The sequence below is a fragment of the Aythya ferina genome (assembly GCF_964211825.1).
Source record: "Aythya ferina genome assembly, chromosome: 1".
Classification (NCBI taxonomy): domain Eukaryota; kingdom Metazoa; phylum Chordata; class Aves; order Anseriformes; family Anatidae; genus Aythya; species Aythya ferina.
In genome coordinates this window covers 163,969,133-163,990,095 of record NC_140296.1, presented here as the reverse complement: position 1 = coordinate 163,990,095, position 20,963 = coordinate 163,969,133, and the positions used below count along the sequence as shown (strand labels likewise).

At 52.8% G+C, this 20,963-nt stretch overlaps 1 protein-coding gene across 5 annotated transcripts; it reads right to left on the bottom strand.

The window, feature by feature from the left end:
• Positions 1–8,582: 8,582 nt before the first annotated feature.
• LOC311429398 (suppressor of cytokine signaling 1-like) lies at positions 8,583–20,933 on the bottom strand. 5 transcript variants are annotated; one of them, XM_084505677.1, is made up of 3 exons: positions 20,807–20,933; positions 13,164–13,288; positions 8,583–10,106 (listed from the first exon to the last, which is right to left on the bottom strand). In XM_084505677.1, the coding sequence occupies exon 3, from the start codon at positions 10,038–10,040 to the stop codon at positions 9,372–9,374; it is 669 nt and encodes a 222-aa protein (XP_084361803.1). In that variant the 5' UTR covers positions 10,041–10,106; positions 13,164–13,288; positions 20,807–20,933; the 3' UTR covers positions 8,583–9,371. The 5 variants fall into 5 exon arrangements, with proteins under 5 accessions (XP_084361803.1, XP_084361805.1, XP_084361806.1 ...); XM_084505679.1 differs by having other exon boundaries at positions 13,164–13,504; positions 20,807–20,859; XM_084505680.1 differs by lacking the exon at positions 20,807–20,933 and adding an exon at positions 20,510–20,639.
• Positions 20,934–20,963: the final 30 nt, after the last annotated feature.

Genomic DNA, 20,963 nt, shown 5'->3' with positions numbered 1-20,963 from the left:
GGCCTTGACAGAGGGAGGCTCAAATCAGTGCAAACTTCAGCAGCTGCGGGCTCACCCCACCAGCCCTGTGGGAGTAGGAGAGCGGGAACCCTGAGAGCAGGAGCCACGTGCACAGCCCTCCCACAGCCACCGTGGGATGTGTCACCAGCCCCGAGGGCCACAGATGAGCAGAGAGGCCAGGGGCAGGATGCTGGCATCTCCAGGCCATGCTGTGTTAAAAGAGGAGACCTCTAATCGCCAGCAGCGTTGGGTGTTCGCATCAGTCCTTGAAAAGCTTGAGGGGATGGCTGCGCAAGCGCCCTGCCAAGAGAGTGGAGGGTGGGCAGGCAGGCAGGGCTGGCGGGGGGCCGGCTCCTGCAGCGGGCAGTCGCGGGGAGGATTGTGTAGAACAAGGAGACGGGGCAGCCAGGCAGCCGCAGGACCCGTTCCTGCCAGCCACCGCCTCGCCAGATGGCCTGCCGGGCGAGCCAGTTGGCTGTGCCAGGCCCGGCTGCCCAAGCCCTGGCAAGTCGCAGCTTCTGCTTGCCTTCAGGTGCCCCACGGCGTGCCCCGCAGCTGCACCACACTTCCAACTCGTTCTCGTCCAAGTCCCTGCGTTCCCTCGCACCTTGCCTACATCATTCCCTCCCCAGTTCTTCCCCTCACTTCCTCCTGTTGCTTTGTTTGTTTTCTTTTAATGTCTTTCCTATTATTTTTTTTTGCCTAGCTGAGACTCCTTGCTTGCCCACACAGCTGTTGGCAGCTTTCCAGCTGAGGGACCTGCAGCAAGCAACAGCAACCTCTGAGCCAGCAGGGCCCCCCTGCAGTGGGGCACACATGCAGTCGCAGCCAGCATTAGATCAGCGCTGCTCTCCTCACATGCACCAGGCCTCTGCCAATTCCTGGGAGGAAGGTTGGGAAGGGATTAAGTAGCTAAGTATCTTGCTGGCAAAAGAAGATGGCTTTCTTTTCTATTAATTCCTCAGCTTTCCTTTTATCGTGAACTGTGGAGAATACGCAGGCTGATACAGCTGTTATAGCAAACTCTCCTAGGGTGGAAAAACATCTCTAAGCCACCAGGCCCTATTCTGGCTATCCAAACTAAATAAACCACCCTGGCAAGAGCGTTTGCTGAAAGAACCATCTCTTTGCTAGGATCTTTGTCAATATAGAATTGTTTTTCATTCTCTCTTCCTTCTCTCCCTCCCTCTGCCCCTTCAATTTCCCACCCAAAATCCACATCCCAAGCTGACAGGCCTACAGGACACAGGTCTGTTGTTTTGGCCTATTGCAAGAGGATCATTACCAAGTTTTTTTAAACCCTTGTCAAAATTCCTGCATGCAGTTTAAGATGGTTGATGAGAATACAGCTTAAAAGTATGAAAAGATCATTGCTGACAAAGCTTTTCCCTTGTAGGCACAGCAAGCACAAAGTGGAGAGCATGTGCATCCTACCAAGTGTCCAGCTGAGGAGGAAAGAACAGAGCAGCGGGACCAGGCAGAGCATGGAGCATGTCCCCAGTGGGCAGGGGGAGGCCTGGGAGGGATGTTCTGAGCCTCTCTGTGGGGCTGGAGGCTGGGTCAAACCCTTCTAGTGGAAGGAGTATCCCCTGCATGGCAAACCCTACCACAGCAGGTGTAGACCAGCAGTGATGAGGAATGGAAAATGTGAAAGCCCTGGAGTGCAAGATGAAGCATGTCCCATCCGTGTGGAGGAAAAACCTCAGCAAGAACATGTGCATGGAGGTGGGACTACATGGATACCATAGCAGGGTTCAGGCTCCCTCTCCTGTGGCTAAACACAGTTCCACTTGCTCTTACACATACATATGCATATACATGTATGCACACATTTTATGCACAGCCCAGCTACCAGCACTTGTGGCTTTGGTTTCCCCGAGCCACCCCCCTCAGACCCTGTGGCCCCAGCAGCCATGTGGAGACCCTTCCACCGCAACCGGGCCCACCACTTCTCCCACAGGCCCCCCTCCCTGCTCTGCTTGTGCTGGGGAGATCCTTCCCCACCCTGCCACTGCTTCCTTTATTATCTCTGCCCAGCTGTGGTTTATAAGTTGTTTAAATCTTTTCTAGGAACAGATAAGAGATCACAATTACCCAGAATCCAAAAACGCAGACAGCTTGAAATGTGGTTAGGCTCTGCCCTACTTTCATTGAGCTCAGAGCAAGGCTCTGCTGAGGTGTTTGGGGAGAGGAGGAGAAAAGAGAAAGACCCACCTCAGCAAACCGCCCCTTCCCTCCCTCCCTTCTGAAACAAACCTCCCCCGCCAAAAAAAAAAAAAAAAAAAAAAAGAAAACCTACTGCATCTCTTCAAATCACCCTGCCTCACCCTCACCCTGCCTGCTCCTCCTGGCTGGCCTGGGACCTCCAGGCAGCAGAGCAGAGCAGAGAGTTTCTTGAGGACGTGGTGGCTGGGAAGGAGGCTCTTGTGCATCACCACAGTATTTGGCACAGGCGTGTGCATCTCTCCAAGCTGAGCTCAGCAAATGGACAGGTTTTGCCAATTCAGGGGCAGGACGAAGACGGCAGTGCAGGGAGTGCTGCAGGCTAAGTGAAATGTGTCACCGGAGGTTTTAGCAACCGCACGCTCACTGGCAGCTTTCCCTTGCTTAGCTGCTGTTGGGGTAGCCGCAGAGGTGGAAGAGCGGCCTTGGACTTCCCTCGGGTGAGAAATCCCCTCCCCGGGAAGTCCAGACTCCATTACACAGCACAGCTCCACCACCTCGTCAGCCCCATCTGAGGGCAATTCTTTCAGGAACCTGCAATGACCCAGAAGGGATACTGCTGAAAAAAATGATGGGGTCTTTTTCTTTCACCACCCTGTGGTCCCAGGTACTTGTAGATGGACACCCCCAGTTGTCTGACCATGTCTGAAGTAGATAAAATCTCCTAGGTGATTCCACCTATATTACTCCAGCTTTGGAGCAGGACACAGACCAACAAACCTCTAGCAACCACTAATATTTTAAGGACATTTCTCCATCCTGCTTGGAAGCGTGTGTATCAAAGCAGCAGGGATTTTTGGTGGTGTTTCCACTGGTAGTAACAACAGTGAGACATTTCAGGGGAAGGGTCTGCTGTAGGCAAAGAGGGCATCGTCTGAAAGATGATGTAGTCCAAGATCATTATGGCATGTATTAATACCATTTACAAGGACTGACTCGAACAGCCTTGGAAGGAAGAATGAAAAAATGCCAGCAAACACATTACATTCTCCTGCAAGAAGTTGTTTCATCCTATTGAAAATCTTTGTTAGAAAGAATGATGAGAATGGTAATAATAAGGCACTATAATTATACCTGATCCTTCTATAATCTCTCTCTCCGCAGAGTTCAGGAGCACTTTACTGCTATTATTGGATTTGAACAGCCCCATCTGGATAACATACGATTGATTTGTTTGCATGGCTTATTTTAGGTATTTCAGCACATACATTAGAGCTGCCTCCATATCTGGCCCATCCCCTGCACAGTCTCTGAGAGCAGCGAGCAGTCTTTGGTTCCTGCTTTCCACCTCCCCTTTCTGCCCTCCCGATGCCTTGGAGAGCTCTTTGCAGAAATCCAAGGATCAGGAGCCACCAGTCCTTCTCCACCCAACCCAAAACTGCAGAACAGGGGATATGACCTTTCCCGTGGTGTCCAAATGTGCGAGAAGCTACATCAAAGCCAAGAACTTTGTGGGCCCCTTGTAGAAAGCTCTTGGGTGAGAAGCTGGGCACTTGCTACTTCACTGGGCCAGGGCCAGGAGCAAACAGATGAAATTCTAAATAATTCAGTTCACGTTTAAAAATGTTATTATAAAAAATGAGTTTTTTAAAAACGAATAAAAGTGCAATACAAACAATATGGTTTACATAAACTGAACTGTTCTCAGCCTGAAATTTACAGCTTACAGTGCGGGGAATGTCCCTTGCAGATTGGGCTCCCATAAAACTTAATAAATACAAGTTGCCTCATTCTGCCATTGCTCTTAGTGCTTTTAAAGGGATTTTTTTTTTCCTCCCGTGAATTGGAGCAAGGACTTCTCCCTGATGGCCAACTAGAGGCAGGCTGGGTAGCAGCCCCTGCATTCCCTCCACCTCCCAGCCAGCCCCTGCCTGCCCAGACAGCTGGCATTGCCGCTGCCTGCCTGTTCTGTGGGCACATTTCCTTGAGCATCTTAAAAGGAACAGCTAGTCCTGCCTGAAGTCTTTTTCCCCAACTTCATTTTACCATTTTGAAGTACTACATCCTCGCTTTCATTCTCTTAAGATTCTTCAGAGATGTCTTTGCCAATTTGTTTACTTCTGTTTTATTTTTAAAAGACAAACCCCCGGTGGCCATAAGCTCTCAAGTCACTTTTGAAAAAACATTGTCTTGTCTGTAAGTGCTTTGTTTGTGATCCTCTCCAGTCCTTTAGGCTATTGTTTACGAGCTGGAAGGCATCTACGCTCGGGCTAATCATGCTGAATGCCAGCAATTCCCCCAGCATGATTTGTTGCACAAGCCAGTGGGAGCGTGGTTTGTTGTGATTTAAGTTTATTATGGAAAACCCACGTTTGCTCACACCAGCCTTACAAAATGCGAGACCTCGTCCAAAACCTTCAGAGGGGAATGACAATCTGGCCGCTGATTTCGATGGCATCTGGGACTGGCTCAAAGGTCTAGAGCTCTGCCAGCAGGAGTGGCACCGTGGAAAAGCAGGTAGCCCAGGAGCCAGCCAAATCTTCCTTTAGAAGTTGTTGTTTGCTTGGGGTTGGATGCAGAGCTAGGAGGCTGCTAGTGCTGTGTGATGTTTTCTTCTTCCTCACCACGTCTTTTTTCAAGCTCCTCTCTGACCCGAGTGGTGCCTGGGGCACAGCTCTGCTGGATGTCACCTGGGGCTGAGGCTGGCCTGCACCAATGCCCTCCCTATACATCACAGGAGAAACAGCTCCTTCTGTGTGTTTTGAGTCTCACACTTGAGTATCTGATCAGTTGCCCTGTTTTTTTTTTGTTTGTTTGTTTGTTTTTTGTTTTTTATAAGAAAATGCACTCAGCCAGCTCCTCCATGGCTCTTAGGCTTTGCAGACCTCTGGCACTCAGAGGTCTGCAAAACCTCAGTCATCTTTTTTTTCTGGGATGAGAAGACCCAGCATATAGAGCCAGCCTGTCCAGGGGGAGTGTGTGGAAGTGCTCGGCTCCAGCTGCATCAAAAGGGCAGCTCTGCCACCCCGACTGAGATCACAGGGGAGCAGGGAGCACACGGAGACCCCGGCGGCTCTGCAGGGAGGCAGCAGGGGAGGCAGGGCGGCTGTGCCGCGTCTCCCTCTGACACCTGCTCTCTCTTTGAAGGCTGTCCTTCACAGCCAGGCACGGAGCTCCAACTGCTGCAGCTCCATGCATACCAAACACCTGAGGAATTGCTGCAAAATGAGCTCAGCTGGACAAAACTGTCACACTCCCCCAACCAAGGTAAAAACTAAGATTTTTAGCACATTGAAAGGACGATGATGCGAATACGTATTTTGGGAAGGACGTCAGGGCAGGAGCCCAAACCCAAGCCATCACTTGGGTGCGCAGGAGGTCTTGTTCTGAAGCTTGCCTACATAGGAGGAGCTCATTTCCAAATGGTGAGAGTGCCCAAACATCAATAAACTTTGTGATACGTGTTTGCACAAAACTTATGGCTTTGGGTGAATTTTGATGCACCGAGGCAGAGCCGTAATGCAATACAGACCCTCATGTCAGAGGTAATCAAGTGTTATTACAAGAGCTGCTGGCTGTGGGGCCCCTCCTGCGCGCACACATGGGTACATATGGAAGTTATTAACAAGTTTCAGCGGAGGATTTCGGGAAATTAACCCCTGCGACCCTGCTGCACTGCTGGAGGGCAGCTGGTCGGCAGCAGATGAAGAGCAGCTTCCTGCTGCATGCCTGCGGCGGGCCGGGACCCAAAGCCAGCCCCCAGCAGCCTGGTAAGAGGCAGCCTCTCGCAGAAGGACCAAACATTTCAACTTTGGATGTGAGGACGAGCGGTTGAAAAAAACCATCTGCGAGGCTGTATAAATTTCCTCGACAAACTGAAATGAGTCAGCTGGAGAAATGTGTAACATAACGTATAAAAATGCAAACAATTTTCTTCTATTCCCCCAACGGTGCTGGAGAGCTTGTGAGGAAGTTTGTAATTTCTTTACAAGTCCCTTCAGGAGCCACCAAGCAAAGCGCTTGGATGCTGGCCACAAGGAGCTGCTCCTGCACGGAGGGACCCGCTCCGGGGCAGGGTGGCTGCAGGGAACATCTCCCACCCACTGACACTGTTTGCAGTCACCCCTTGGAATTAACCTCTTCTGATTTTACTTTGCACATCTCTGTCTCAAAAGTTTCAGGAAAAAGGCTTCTCTCCCAAGATCCAAGCAGAAAATGGAGGAGGTCTCTGTAAAGACAGCCACATCCAAATGCACTTCTCCCATTCTTGTTCTTCCCAAATTGGTTTGTTTTCTTGCTCCGGTTCTGATCTGAGAAGTGCCCTCTCCTCCGGAACAATGAGGATAGGCACCATAATGTGCTTTAAACTTTTACAATATAACAATACTTGGCAGTCATTCACTGCTTTCTCATCCTCAGATCTCAAATCAATTTGCTACAGCCCTGCATGGAATTGACTTACTTGTAAGTCAGAGACGAGTACTTGCTGTGCAATTACAAAAATAAAATAAAATAAAATAAAATTAACAAAATACAGTGGATTTTATTAAAATCCGAACTATTTCCTCCTCCCTTGGTGTGATTTTCCTCAGGCACAGCCCCGGCCACAGACACAGCTCTTGCGCAGCCCTCAGCCGTGCAGCCCAAGATGCTCATTTCAGGCCAAATGAGAACGGTTCATCGCCAGGTCAGCGCAATCCAGCTCGAAAGCTCTTCCCTCGGCGAGCTATAACCACTGCCATAAAACAGAAGCATTCCTGTACTCGGTTATAAACGTGAAAGAAACGAGCCCACTCCTTCCCTGCCACCCCTGGTTTCTAAAGGGAAGGCAGGAAGGCAGCCGGAGAAGAAAGGGGTGATGAGGTGGGCAGGAGACACGGTCCCAGCCCCACTCCTCCTAGTGAGGGAGGGCAGCACGCAGAGCTGACCCCACCTGGGCTTCCCCCGAGGACCAAGGCAGGTGCCCAAAGGCACCTGAGGTGCCACAGGGTGGGCACAGGAGCTACAATGTGCTCATCCATAGCGGCACCTTGGGTTGAGCAACAGGATGGTGCCCAAGGCCCAGCCAAACGCATGGCAGGGAGCAGCACCAAAAGCATACATGTGGCCCCCAAATGGACCCCAGGAGGTCTCCATCCATGGCATGGCCAGCTCTGAGGTGACACCACGCTGCTCAAGGCTTCACCCAGTTGGGTCTTGAAAACTTCCAAGTGTGGAGACTGCACAACCTCTCTGAGCAACCAGCTGGACCCCCCAGGGGTCTCCTCCTATCCAGTCTGGACTTGTTCCCACCACCCCCCATTTCCCACCACGCTGTGGTGAGCCTGGCTCCTTGCTGACCTCCTTGTAGGCACAGGCAGGTTGCTGTTAGGTCCCCCCGAAGGCATCTCCTCTCCAGGTTCAACAAGCCCAGCTCGCACAGCCTCTCCTCATGGAACAATGCTCCAATCCCTGGAGCACCCTGGGGTTGTAGCCCTGATCTCACCCCATTTTTTTGGTTGCATCACAGAGCCCCCAAACTGGATGCAATATTCTACATGGGGCCTAAAGAGTAGCCAGTACAGGGAGATGATCACTCCCCTCACCTACTGGCCATGCTCCTGTTGGAACAGCCCAGGCTGCTGCTTGCCTTTGCAGGGCTCCAGGTGGGTCAAACCCCAGCCCCCGGCTGCTGCTGCCTGGAGCAGCACAGGGCACCCTTGCCCTGGTGCAGGGCACTGCAGCCCAATCTGCTCTCAAACAGACCCAGCAATGATAACAGGCTACACACAGTGGTTCCTCAGACAAGATATCTGAAGCTAAGAGAGCAAATTCAGAGCCCCAGCTCTCCACATTTGGCTTTTTCACTCCGTGCAGGTCTGAAGGGGAAAGCCAGCATGAGCTGAGCAGCCTGCGTGTACAATGCACTGCTGGCTGCTCTCTGATCTGACTCAGGTGTCACATTTTATAGTATCCAGGCACACCAACCTCCTTTCACAAAGCTGGTTTTAGTCACTTATTTTGAGGACATCATACCCACCTGCACCCTTGAAAAGAACCACAACACTGTTTTTTCTTAGGCCTATTTAAGCCCTTTTCTATCCCTCTCATTTGTAGCCACCCTCATCAGTCACAGCTCATCAATGCTGTGCTTTCTTCAAACACTCAGTAGAATTTTTAAATAATACAAATAATACTTCTGAAAGCCTTATCTCCGTCTATTCAGGAAGTGAGTTATGTTTATAAAATTCTTTATTTATTGCACTGTAAGGTGAACTAAGTTTATTGTTCCCACCTAAGACCATTCATTTATGTACTGCTTTTGGTCTTGGTAAGAAACTCACTCGTTCAGTTTGTTTGATTACCATGTATCTCTGCACTAAACTACCCGTGTCTCCAATGCTGCAAGGGAATGAAAATACTGTTATGTATTCATTAGCTTTTAAAAAGAAGTACAAAAACATGTTTATTAACATTTAAAAAGTTGTATAAAAATTCTTTGCCATTTTTTTTTGAGACAAAACCAAAACATCTTTGTACAGTCCATAGATGGCAGCAGCATACTATCAGATGAGCGTAAGGAAGGGCACAGGATTGATCTGTTCTCACCCTCGCAGAGCAGCCCAGGCTCTCTGGACCGGGACCGCCTCTGCTGGAACGCACTGCCCGTAGTATAAACCCATCTGCACTCCCAAAAACCTGTTCAAATAAAGCGAGGCAAAAGGCAGAGAAGCTGCACGTACTGTAAAGAGCTGCAGCAGTTCTCCCCAGGTGCAAGTGCTGATGTCTGTTTGTGCGGCGAGGAGCAGGGCGCACTCCTGCCCTTGTGGCTCTCCGGGCAGCACGGGGCCGTGCCCAGGCCGCAGCGCTGTGGGACCAGTCCCAGCCATATCGCTGCACGAGGGCACATGCTTAGCACAGACTAGCTCAGGCACTTTGGGGCAGCGGGGCTGACCTGGGGGGACAGGCAGCTTGCCCCGCTCTCAAGCTTATAAGGCACGACTGGAGCAAAGAGCAGGACCCGGGGGGTGGAAACCGCTGCTCTCCTGCTCTGGCTTTACCCCAGCCATTGCAGGGAAGGCCACACGTGCTGTGCACCTTCGAGGACACAGCTCTTATGGCCAATGGGTTGGGGCACCTGCCCTCCCCTGCCTCTCCGAGCAGCTACCCCGGCCCCGCCGGCACGGCCAGGCGGCAGGCGCGTCCCTTCGCCTCCCACACGCCCGCCATCATCTCCCAGCCCCAGCTGCGGAGGGACTGGAGCCAACACTTTGCTCTGACCCCCGTCTCCTGCCCGGGGGTGACGCCACCACCTCCTGCGGGCACGTCCCTGTGGTGTCCCCCGTGGCAGCAGCGCCAGCAGGCAGGCGCCGGCGGCACAGTTCTCGAAGCGTGGGCACCGCTCGGCGGCTCCGGCACAGGGGCTCCGAGAAGACCAGGGGGGTTCCCCCCATCTCATCAAAGTGCAAGGGGTTGTTGCGGGTCCCCGCCACCACCAGCTCCAGCAGCCGGACCACGCAGTCTGAAAACCAGTTCTTCAGGCGGAAATAGCCCTCCTGGAAAGAGATGCGGAGGCTGACGGGCCCCGTGGGCATCCGCACGCTCAGGCTGAACAAGCAGTTGCCCTGCGAGCTGTCCCGCACCAAGTAGGTGCCGACGGGCTCCCGCTGGAGCTTGGCGTGGGCCTCCCCCACGGACAGGGGGCCCCAGTAGAAGTCGCTGGCCTGGAGGATGTTGAGGGACCGCTCCAGGACCTCCCACTCGCAGCTGCGAAACATCCGGAAGCGATCGGGCAAGCCGGGCGGCGCGGGGCTGGGGAGGACGCTCCGATGCTGCCTTTGCGGACGAGAAACAGTGGCGTGCGTGTTGTGCAGATCATCTGGCCTCCCTCTGATCATCTCTCAAAGAGCCCATGGATCCTGGGAAGACGCTGCCGTGACCATCCTTCCTCCTTCGCGTCCAGCCTGCGGGAGAGAAGCAGAGTGAGGCCAACCCTCCACGCCCTCTCGCTGGGCAAGTGGAGACAGGGACTTCACGGGGAGGAAAGACAGCAGCGAGAGCACCAAGGAGCACCGCAGGGAGCCACGGTGTGCCACTAACCCGCAGCTGGAGGGACAACCAAGGAAATAAGAGCAGGAGGGGCTCCAGCAGGATCCCCAGCCAGAGCAAGGCCCCACCTTGCTGCACTGGGTTTATAGGATTCACAGCTAGGGGCTCCCCAGTACATCCTTTAACAGGTTGGCTCAAATCTAGCAGATCTTGGAGATTTCCCTCTGCTGGATGTTTAGGGGCTTTTCAGAGTGGCAAGAGGAAATGAGACCCCAAATGACAATGGAATAAATTCCCGAGGCAGGAGGGTATCTTTCACTTTGGCACTCAGAGAGAAGTGGGAAGGTGTCTTTCCTGCCTGCCCAACGCCGCCTCTGACAGAAGGACAGACAGACCACAGGACCCAGACACAGCAGCAGATGGGAACGAGCCCTTCCCACCAAACCCCAGGAACTTCTCCCTTGTCCCAGGACACTCCCATCCAGCATGCCAGGAGGAAGCAAAGCCCTCGGATCAAGCGCCCTGCACGAAATGCTTCGCCATCAGCTTCGGGGCTGCCACGAGTGAGACCACTTACGCTGACACCAGGCCCTGCTGATTTCCGAGGAACGATTCTGCTCGGGGCCTTCCAGCCCGTGGCTTCTGCCTGTGCCGGAGGGACATCTCCCAGAGCCCGCAGACGCCGCTGCCCTCTCGCAGCCACCACCCTCTGCTCCTGTGCTGCCTTCAGCCAAGTGCCCTCCCTCCCTCGCTGTCACGGCCCTGCTCGTCTCCCGCTCCATCTGCACCTCGTGTTGTCACCAGGCTGTCTGGCTTTAGAAAAGCAGATCCCTGCTCCCACTGTTGCCATCAGCCATCCATCCAAGTCATTTCAATTATTAAAAAAATATATGTGTGTGTGTGTGTGTGCGCATATAAATATATATATATATATATATATATATGCATAAACATAAAAACCACAGCCCCGAGCCAGAGGCTCATTCTGTGTGAGAAGCTGAGCTGTTACATACCACTTCCCCAGGCCTGACAAGTCAGTAGCTCACCGCCAAGCCCTGCCCTCAGCCCCCTGACACACTCCATTAACCCAGGCACACTCGCTGACAGCGCTGCCGTGCCGGGAGCAGGACCGATGCCGACACGCAGCCTGCGGCCCTGTCTCCTGAGCCCCCTGCCACAGACCCAGGGGAGCACCAAGGGAAAGATCGCGAGGGAAAGCTCTGGGCTAGGCTCAGCTCCCCTTATCTCACACCTTTCAGCCGCTATTTAAAAGCCTCGTGCCATCCGGACGGGGTGCCTTCTCCTCGTGCTGTTCTGGCACGGTATTTTTGGAGAGGAGGCACCTCCCCTCACATCTCTTGCAATACTCGGCGGTGGTATCAATGATGTCACCGTCAGGACAGGGAGCCATAAACACCGGGAAGCCTCTCTGGTGGCACATACACACCGTTTCTGGTCCTGTGAGGTGCAGGCCACGACATCCCTGGCGCTGCTCTGAATGCTGCCCTTTAGCGACGTGTCGCCGTGGGAGGGAAATTCCACTCTGAGGAAGGTGGGAGGGGTAGGAAGGAGTTAATCAAGCTGGGTTTTTTCTTTTCCATTAAAAAAAAAAAAAAAAAGCAGCGGTTGAAAGCTGCTCAGACGGTTCAGCAAGTCAGGATAAATCTTGGGGGAAGCTGATTTAGTGAGCTGCACACAAGTAAACACAGGCGACACGTGCAGCGTTCAGGGCAATCTATCACCAGCGAAAACTCAACACCACAAGAAGCTGCAGCAACTCGGTCCCTTTCCTTTTCCTCCCCCTGGGTAAGGAAGCTGTAGAGCCCTTCAACATTAGTTATTACAGGGGAAAAAAGGTCATACTCCCACTAAGGGCCTTCAGGGCTTCAGCTACAGCTGCGATGGGACCCGGGAGACTCGCTCCCACCAGCAACCACTCCTCCTGAACTGCGAGCTCTCTTGGGTCCAACCTAAAGTTTTGCCAATCTCCTGGGCCTAGGTTGGAAACCAAATCCAAACAGGAAAACAGAAGCAAGCAGCTGTCTTGCATTTCCAGGCTAGCTTTAAAAACAACAAATAAATAGATAATTTGTTTAAGGCTGCAGATGCTGTTTGACAAAACAAAACAACAAAAAAAACACCCAACAACAACAACTGTTTGTCCCAGTTTTCAACCTTGAGTCACTCTCCCAAGTCCTTTAAGAAAAATCCACTGCTACTAGAAGTCTGGCTGACTAAGAACCGAGACTGTGTCATCGTTTCGAATTCAAAGTAAATGCAAAAATAGCACCCTCACAGCTTGCTCACTTGGTCTGAGATCTACATGTGGGTCAGGTCCTCAGCGTGAATTTGTTTAGCTTCAGTGACCCATTTCCAACAGATGGCTGGGTGGCCGGCAGCGTGGCATTAGTTAGCCCTCTGGCAGTACTTCATGGTGTCACCTTAAAGGTTCACTTCTAATGGGTTAACGTGCACGGTGTGTATGTGGCCTCCCAGGTGAAGGAGGCTAGGTGGACTCTTTGGAGTAGAGATAAGCCAACCCTGGGGCATAATGAAACACACGTGCATAATTAGTTCTGCTTCTGATTTGCCAAGCCCAGATTTGCTTTTTCCCCCCGCTGCTAAAAAGCCCCCAAAAAAACCCCACACCCAAACATTACAGCCTCCCTACCACAAGAACAGCGCTTACAGCCAACACAACATCCCCCAAAAGCCGGCGTCCCGCTGATTGAAAGCCCGGCTAAGTTTCCCCAGACCTTCTGCTTTAATGCAAGCTCAAGAGCTTTTCAAAACAAGTGCTCTTGACGCGGAGCACCGCGATCTCCTCCACGCTCCCTACCCAGGCGAGGCAGCGGGTGTCGTGCAGGGAGAGAGCGCCCTGGGGCTGGGTATAGCTGGCACGCTCAGCAGCGGCTTCACACACGTTAGGATCCGTGCTGGCACTCTGCCTTCAGGGCGCTCAAAGGGCTTACCTCTCTCAATTTGCCATCCATAGGGGTGAGCAGCTGGAGGTCAGGCCTGGAAGCGGTCCAACGTCGGGAGCGCCGACGCAGCGCTTCGCTGCTTTTGCGGAGCTTTCCTCCAGCGCGGATCCATCCTTCGGGAAGAAAGAGATGTCCAAAGTGGTGACTGAGCCCGTTAGCTGGCCGTAACGTGGGTCTGAAACGTGACAAATCTGGAGGCGATTGGTCTGCCTCAGCCTCCTCAGCCCGTGAGGCTGTGGAAGCCTGCACTCAGATAGCAAGGGATCGCTGTTGTTATTGCTGCTCCCAAAGCCATGACCTGAATAGCTTCCACACAGCTCACAGATGCCCTAAGGACAAATGCAAAGACCTTAACGTTGCCATCATCTGCAGGAAGCAGGAACCATAAAAACCAGATGTTAAGGGATGGTGGCAACAGGAATACGCTTCAGGATTTGGAACAGCAAACTCAGGCTTGCACTCAGCACAAGGCACAACATTTAGACTGCCTTATCTGAAAGCATGCACGTGGTCGTTTGCTGGGGAGTTATCTGAACAGCAACCAGCCCAATCTGGCTCCTGCTCTTCTGCTCGGCTTCCCCAGCAATCCAGGCTTTTTCTTCTCACCCCGTGGATAGAAACCCAAACCTGCTGACCTGGTGGAGCAGCAGCGCACCCCTTGTGCAACCACCTGCCTGGCAGCGGATCTGTCAGCAAGTGGCAAAAACAAACCCAGCCTTCTGCATGCCTTTCAGAGGCAGTCCCTTCAAGGCCCCACTTTTACCCAAGCTCCATCAGTTAACATCACTTCTCCGCATCGCCCCAGCCAAGCCCAGGCTGGGCACGCACCCCACAAGCACGCTGACTCGCAGCTAGCAGAACTGCAGCTCTGCCCCGTGACTACATTACCCTCTCTGTCTGGCCTCGGCACCTCCCTGTTATCAATCCTGCAGCCCGCAGGCAGCGGGGATAATTCAGAAAAGCTTTCACAGGGACACCCAGCGGGTCCTTGCAGCAGCATCCCTGCTTCAGGCAGCAGAGCCCGAGCAGAGACCTCCTGCTTGCAGGCCCCCACCCCATCTATCGATGGAGGGGAAGGGGCAGGTGGGAGAAGCACGGGGACAAGCACATGCCCACGAGCACAGAGGACCAGCACGGAGGACCACATTTCAGCGAGGAACGTGGCACAGCCCCGTGAATAGGGCTGGCGTTGATCGCAGGCAGCTCCTCCAGCACACAGCAGGCTGAGGAGACGCCGCAGATCCCGCTGTCTTTTCTGCCACGGCTATAAATAGAGCTTGGTGTGAGGCTGATACCACGTCTGGCGCGAGGGAATATGTGGAAAAAAACAAACGTGACACACGCGTGCATGTACCAAACCCAAACCGTGTTTCCCTACATGACCAGCGTTGAACAAGGATGCAATATAAAAAAAAAAAAACAACCCTGTCAGCTTGCTGTCCTGCACGAGGCAGCAGCACACGCTGTGACATTTCCTGTTTCCACGCAGAAGAGGTGTAGGGGAGAGCTCTGCACGCGGGTTTTGGGAACCGGCTTCGAGAGCTCTTGCGAAAGGACCGTCCTTATCAACCCCCCTTCTTAATTCTGGTGCTGGAGAGCACACTTCAGAACCCACGAGTAATTCCACCTTCTCATGGCTCTCACCTTTAGTTGCTGCGTTTCTTACTGCACTTTTCTGTGACGTGCTTTCTGCTTTAACGTGATCATTTTGCTGATACAGGCTACAAGGTTTTTTTTTACCCAGAAGAAAACCCACAGGATAGTTTGATGTGCTCCCAGTATTCTTCAAAGCAAGGAAGTCTGCGAGCACGTTTGGTTTCCACATAACATGCTTCAAAAAATATGAAGGTGGCAGTTTATAGGGAAAGCTTATTGCTTCTGCTAGCCTGATCAAAAAAGCTGGAAGAGAAAACCTGCTTCAGGGTCCTTTCCTCTCACCTTTGAGCCACTCTGCAAATCCAGAACAACTGCTTCCAAATGAAACAGCCCTTTCCACACAGGCCTGGCGCTGCATGAAGCTGTAATCCTGCCATTTCGGAGCAACAGCACCACTTCCCTGAGCTGTAAGGCTGCTGCTGTGTAGCAAGTAACACAACCACCCCTACCAGCTGGCTTACATGGGACTACCGACTTCAGGTTCAGGAGCCTGAGGCATTTTTCCCCCCTGAAACTTGCAGAAAAGAGTTTAAAAATATAAATTGTTAGAAACAGGAAATCATTACGGGTTACTGCCTAGCTTCATCGCTGCTGCTCGGGCTCTCCTGCTGAGGCTGAAAGACAGGGAGCTGTCGCTGCTCACCTCTGGTCAGCCTGGCAGTGCTGTTTGGTGCCTGGGTGCCAAAATGAGGAGATGGGGAGCAGCCGGGAGAGGAGAGATGAGGAGGGGGAGCAGGGAGAGCAGGAGGCACGAGGGCTCTGGAAGAGCACTGAAGGTGACAGGGACAGGGAAAGAGGGGCTGGGAGGGAGGCCAGGAGTCCAGCATCCACCAGTGGCAGCTCCTCTCTCCGTACCTGGGTCAATGGCATGGGTTTGCATCCCCCATTCTGACCTTCCTCAGCTGAATGGACTGGTTTGGGTTGTTCCAGTGCCCTGCCTGAACACGTACATCCAAAAACACAGCAGCTGTTGGTGGTTCCCACAATGACCGCAGCCCCATCGCATTCAGCAGGAAAGGAATTCATGGAAGAGGCTAACTCCAGGAAATGAGCAGCATCTGCAGGGAAAACTGGCTCGGTATCATGGATTTGAGAGAAAAGTCGTAGGTGCTTAACCCGTACACACCAGGGCACACAGGTACAGCGAAGGGATGCTCCCTTTGCCTTAAAACCTCCTGGCTCTAGCTGATGTGACAGACCAGGAATCAGTGATTATACTTTCAGAAGAAGGGGCGAGGGTCACGGAGCACAAACACACCACAACACCAAGTTTTATAATGGGGAATTTCCAATACACAAAATAAAGAAATGAGTCCTGAGAGTCAAAAGTGGAAAAAAAAAAGAAAAATACTTCAGTCATTTGAGAGGTTATTTAGGAAGGCTTAAAGTGTCAGAGCGTGCTGACCTGCAGGGGCAACAGGGGCTGCCTGGCTGTGAGGACAGCCTGGGGAGGACACCTCAGAGAGGTAGAAGCCTCACAAGGGCCATTGCCATGGGCCAGACACCATCCAAAAACCCAGTGAAGCCCCGGTGCCTGCCCAAACCTCCCTACAACCTCCACAGTCCTTCAGAAGGCGAGAAGCTAACCCTGGCAGAGCCGACATAAAGGAACATACGTTACTGATGGTGGGGAGTGAATTTACGTTGGGATGGCTGTCATGAAAGTGGGACAGCAGGTAGCCAAGAAAAACAAAAGGAAAACCCAGAAAACAAATGGCATTTTCAGTTGATCAAAACCTGAAAGCCTCTGGGGGAATCGCTCATCTCACTGGGGTACCGGCACGTGGGGATGAGGACACTGCAGAGAAGCTAAGCAAGCAAGCAGATGCCTTTTTTTGTTGTTTTCCTTGCACAGATTGCTGAGGAGATTCTCCAGCATTTAATACTATTTAACCTGTACAGGTGGAGGGTGGTAATTAGAAGAGATGGGTAACACTAAAATTAAAGGGCAGAAAAATTAAAATTAAAGGGATGCAGTGTGCTGTACGCAGGGCTTTGGCAGGAGCTCGAGCATCCCCAGGACTCGCAAGTGAATAAACTGGGTCTGTATTTCCAGGAGCAACGCATTAACTGGGGCAACTCACAAAAAACAGCACCTAGTGCTCACTGAGGGAAGCTCCAGCTCAGCACGCAGAGGCAGAAATTAGTAAATAAGAAGTAGACACAAGCATGAGGCTGAAAAACAGGCAGGTGGGAATGCGACAGCAATGCCACCACCTGAGATGGCACAATCAGCTCCAGTCACCTTAAATAAAAACAGGTAGAGCTGAAACAAAAGGAATGGGCCTAAGGATGGGTGACGAGAAGTCACGGGCAAGTTTTCAGATGGAGACCGGAGAAATGTGATGCTGAGTTTAGGGAGCGGGTAGGTACAGAGGGTGCAAAAGGAACACGCCATACAACCAGGCCGCTCTTTTTGTGCTCTTTCATAAAACTAAAAGAGAGGAAGTTCAAAGGTAACCGAGATTGAAAAGTAAGTAATTTTAAAACTCATAAAAGGGAAAAACTCCAATCACACACACATTAAAATGCTGCTGGGGAAAGTGAGAGAGCTGATCTGAGGACTCTCATTTCTCTTCTTTCTCAAACTTCTCTGCCTTGCCTCTGTAAAGCACCCACCACTCCAGGCTTCAGCAGAGGAATCCAGCAGCAAAGGGCTTTATTTTTTTCAGCATCACCTTTTTAAGCCCCCCCTTCACTGATCAGACTTGACGTAAAAATCAGGGGAGCCCAGCAAAAGGCGCAAACTTCCCTTAGTCATGCAAAACTGAAGTGAAAAGGGTTTATAAAGTCACTGCAAGGACTCAACCGTGGGGCTGCTGCAGTTTGTGAACTGCAGGATCACAGCGGCTGTAAGCCAAGTCAGCATCTGAAGTCAAAATTTTTCTTCAGTGTTTGCAGGGGGTGGGGATGGGGGAGACAAAACCTCCCTGCTCAGACAAAAGCGGCTGAAGGCTGCCAGCTTAGCACAACTTCGCCAGCAACCGCTCCGAGGGAGCCAACGTGAAGCTGGAGCAGCCTGCGTGCAGGCTTGGGATCGGCAGGGGCTGGCCGTCTCCCTCGTACTTCACATGTGTTAGCGAACAAGCAGCAGCACAGAAAGTGCACGGGGAGCAGGAAGGGAGAAGGCCGAGAGAATGTGCATTATCAAAATACCTTGAGAGCAGTTCTTGGAAATGTGCAGTCTGCAAGCTTGTATCAGACATTCATTTCCTGTGAAGTGCACACAGGCCTTTTCATTTCTCCACTGAAGAGGACGAAACTAAGGGGGCAGCTCAAAAGGCTCCAAAGACAACACAGAGACCAGTATTTAGCAGTTTTACTAAAACTGAGTTGATATTGATATACTATTAAATAAGTACTGCACACAGATTCCCAGAGGTTAAAAAAAATAAAATAAAAAAAAGGACTTTCTAACACCTCTCACTTCTAAATCTTACCTTGAAATCTTGCACTTGGTCGGGGGGGAAATTAATTTTACTCGAGTCATTTTGACCACTCACTAGCGCAAAGCCACCAAATCCTGTTGCACCACACACCGCTGAACTTTTTTTTTTTTTAAAGGGTGTGAGACCAGTTTCAGCAAAACGCTCAGCTAATGAATACCTCGATGAGGCAGCAGGCTGTAGGGCATGCACAGATGATGCAAAACAGAGGGCTGAGCACTAGTGAAGGGCACTGGCAGGAAAGAAGAGGGTAAAGTTGATACCATGACCGTCTTCAGCTTCTGCCTCTAGTGACAAGTAATCAGGGGTGTAATTAGCCAAACGTTTAGTTGCCTTCTTTTAAACAAATCTATGATGCCTCCTAACAGCATAGGCACTTAATATCTTGCCCTACACAAAGACACCACCCCAGGATGGCAGCCTCAGCTCTCGCAGCACCCACACGTTCATTTAAGATACACCTCTCCTGGCTCACGAGCACAACCAGATAATGGCCCGGGAACACACAGCCTCCCCAGAGCTTTTATTAACGTGACCACAGTGTCAGCCTGACCCAAACGACGTCCTGTTTGAGCACCAGCACTAGCTATTTCTCGCCAACCAGAGGAAGGTAGGAACAGGGTAGGAGAAGCCAGGAAAGCAAAACCCGCATGTGGCAGGGCCAGGGAGAAGGAAAGAATGAAATCCCAGCAGGGACGGAAAGAAAGAGAAACCAGGGAAGAAACCCAGCTCGAAAGGCACATTCTCCCCCTTTTTTTCCTCAGCAGTGCAACCACAGCATCGGTGACAGCAGCGAGGAATTGGCACCACACGGCTCCAGCTCTGCCCTTGCGCAAACCGGCCACCAACTTCAGAGACATTCCAGCTGGATTAGGGACAGAGGCACCAGCCGACGTCTGAAGCTGTCATCTGGAAACCCAACTTGGCCCTCTCCGAACAGGGGCAGGGACACAAACCCAGCAGCTCCTCTGCACCTGTTTTTTGGGACCCCAACAGTGTTTACCTGTGGCCGCCGGTGCAACCTGGAAGGAGAGCCTCGTGCTGCCTCTCGCCACAACCACCACGCAGCAGCGAGCGAGCCAGGGTGTGCAACAGACAACAAGCAGCGCAGAAATAACAAAGGCCCAGCTCCAAGTCTGGCTGGGGAGAAGATGGGAACCAGTGTGGGAGGCTGGCATCCGAGTAATCCCACGGATTTGTGCCCAAGAGCTTTCTGCTCCAGAGGGGACAAGACCCCGTCCTTCAGCAGCCGAGCTGCGAGTCAGACCCAGCAGAACCCCTCAGGAACACAGAAACAAAGCTTGGCTTCATCTGCAGCAACCGGTCACATCTCGTCCTAACTTGATTCAACCAAGACCAACATTATGTGATAATAGAGCCTCAGTCCCACAAACTTCTGTGCATGTGCATAATTTTAAGCACATGACTATAACCCCACTGCGACTCAATGGGCTATTTGACGTCCGCAGCATCTGAACTGCAGTCCCGATTGTTTGGAGAAGGAAGGCAGAGCCTCCGGAGGGCCCAGCCATTAGAGGACGATACGCTGGGAAACTGCAGCTATTTCTGATCCCACCCCATTTAACAGAATTAAGCATGGCCAACATGTGACCGCAGTTTTCATTTACACTCTCTGAGTGCTGCAAAGAGCAAACTCTGCCGTCTGGACCATGTACTTCTAAATAGCAGCTCGCTACCCTAAACTTTCCTCTTTACCCCAAACTTTCCAAAACAATGGTCAAGCCACATCCCCATCCTTCTCATGTACGTTTGGGGGGGGGGGGGGCAGGAACTCAGGGATGTTAAACTCATCTTTCTGTTACCCCCCGGGCTCATTCAGATCTCGTTTCCATGCTTCTACAGAGCAGGACAGCACGCACGCTTGCACTAAACTCAATTAAAACTAAAGCGAGGAGGGAAATAAATAAATAAACCTCAGAGCTCGCTTTTTCCAGCAAAGATGAAGCACTCCTCCGGGGCTGCACGGAGGAGGAGAAGCGGCACCGGGACCCAGCTCCCCACCGCCCGGTGCCGAGAGCCGACAGGGGCGGCAGGCTCGAGCCGAGCCCAGCCACATGGCTCCCTGTGGGGCTGCCGCCGGCACCCCAAACCCGGAGCGGGGCAGCCCCAGCCCAGCTCAGCCCTTTTCTCCCGCAGCCAGACCCCCAGCTCCTGCCCTCCCGAGGCGTACCAAAACCCAAATAAAGCGTGAAACCCCCCAAAAACACTCACACGCGCTCCCCGACGAGCCGGCTCGGAGGCAGCGGAGCCCGATTTGCCCTCGGCTCCTCCTGAGCTCCGCTCGGGGCTGCCGGAGGGGCCGCGGGTGCGAGCGAGCGCTCAGTGCCGGGGCGACAGCGGCGCTGCCCGGCCCGGCCCCGGCCCCTGCCCCTGCCCCCGCTCCCCCGCCCCGAAGCGAAACCGAGGCGGCCTCGCTCCCCGCCGCGCCGCGCCGCGCATCCCTCCCCCGGCCCCCCCTCGCCTCCCCGGCCCCCGAGATGGGCGAGGGGCCGCTGTCCGCCCTCTTACCGGGGCTTGCCGGGGCTGGCCCGGGCCGGCGGCAGCCCGCCGGGCCCTCCTCGGCCGCGGGGAGCGGCGCGGAGGGGAAGGGGAGGAAACCCCCCAAGTGCTGCTTTTCCGAGGAAGGAGCCACGGGGGAGGGGAAGGGGAGGGGTTTCTCCCTCCT

Excerpts from the sequence above, each read along its gene's own strand:
- LOC311429398 (XM_084505677.1), bottom strand. The coding sequence starts at position 10,040 with ATGATCAGAGGGAGGCCAGATGATCTGCACAACACGCACGCCACTGTT.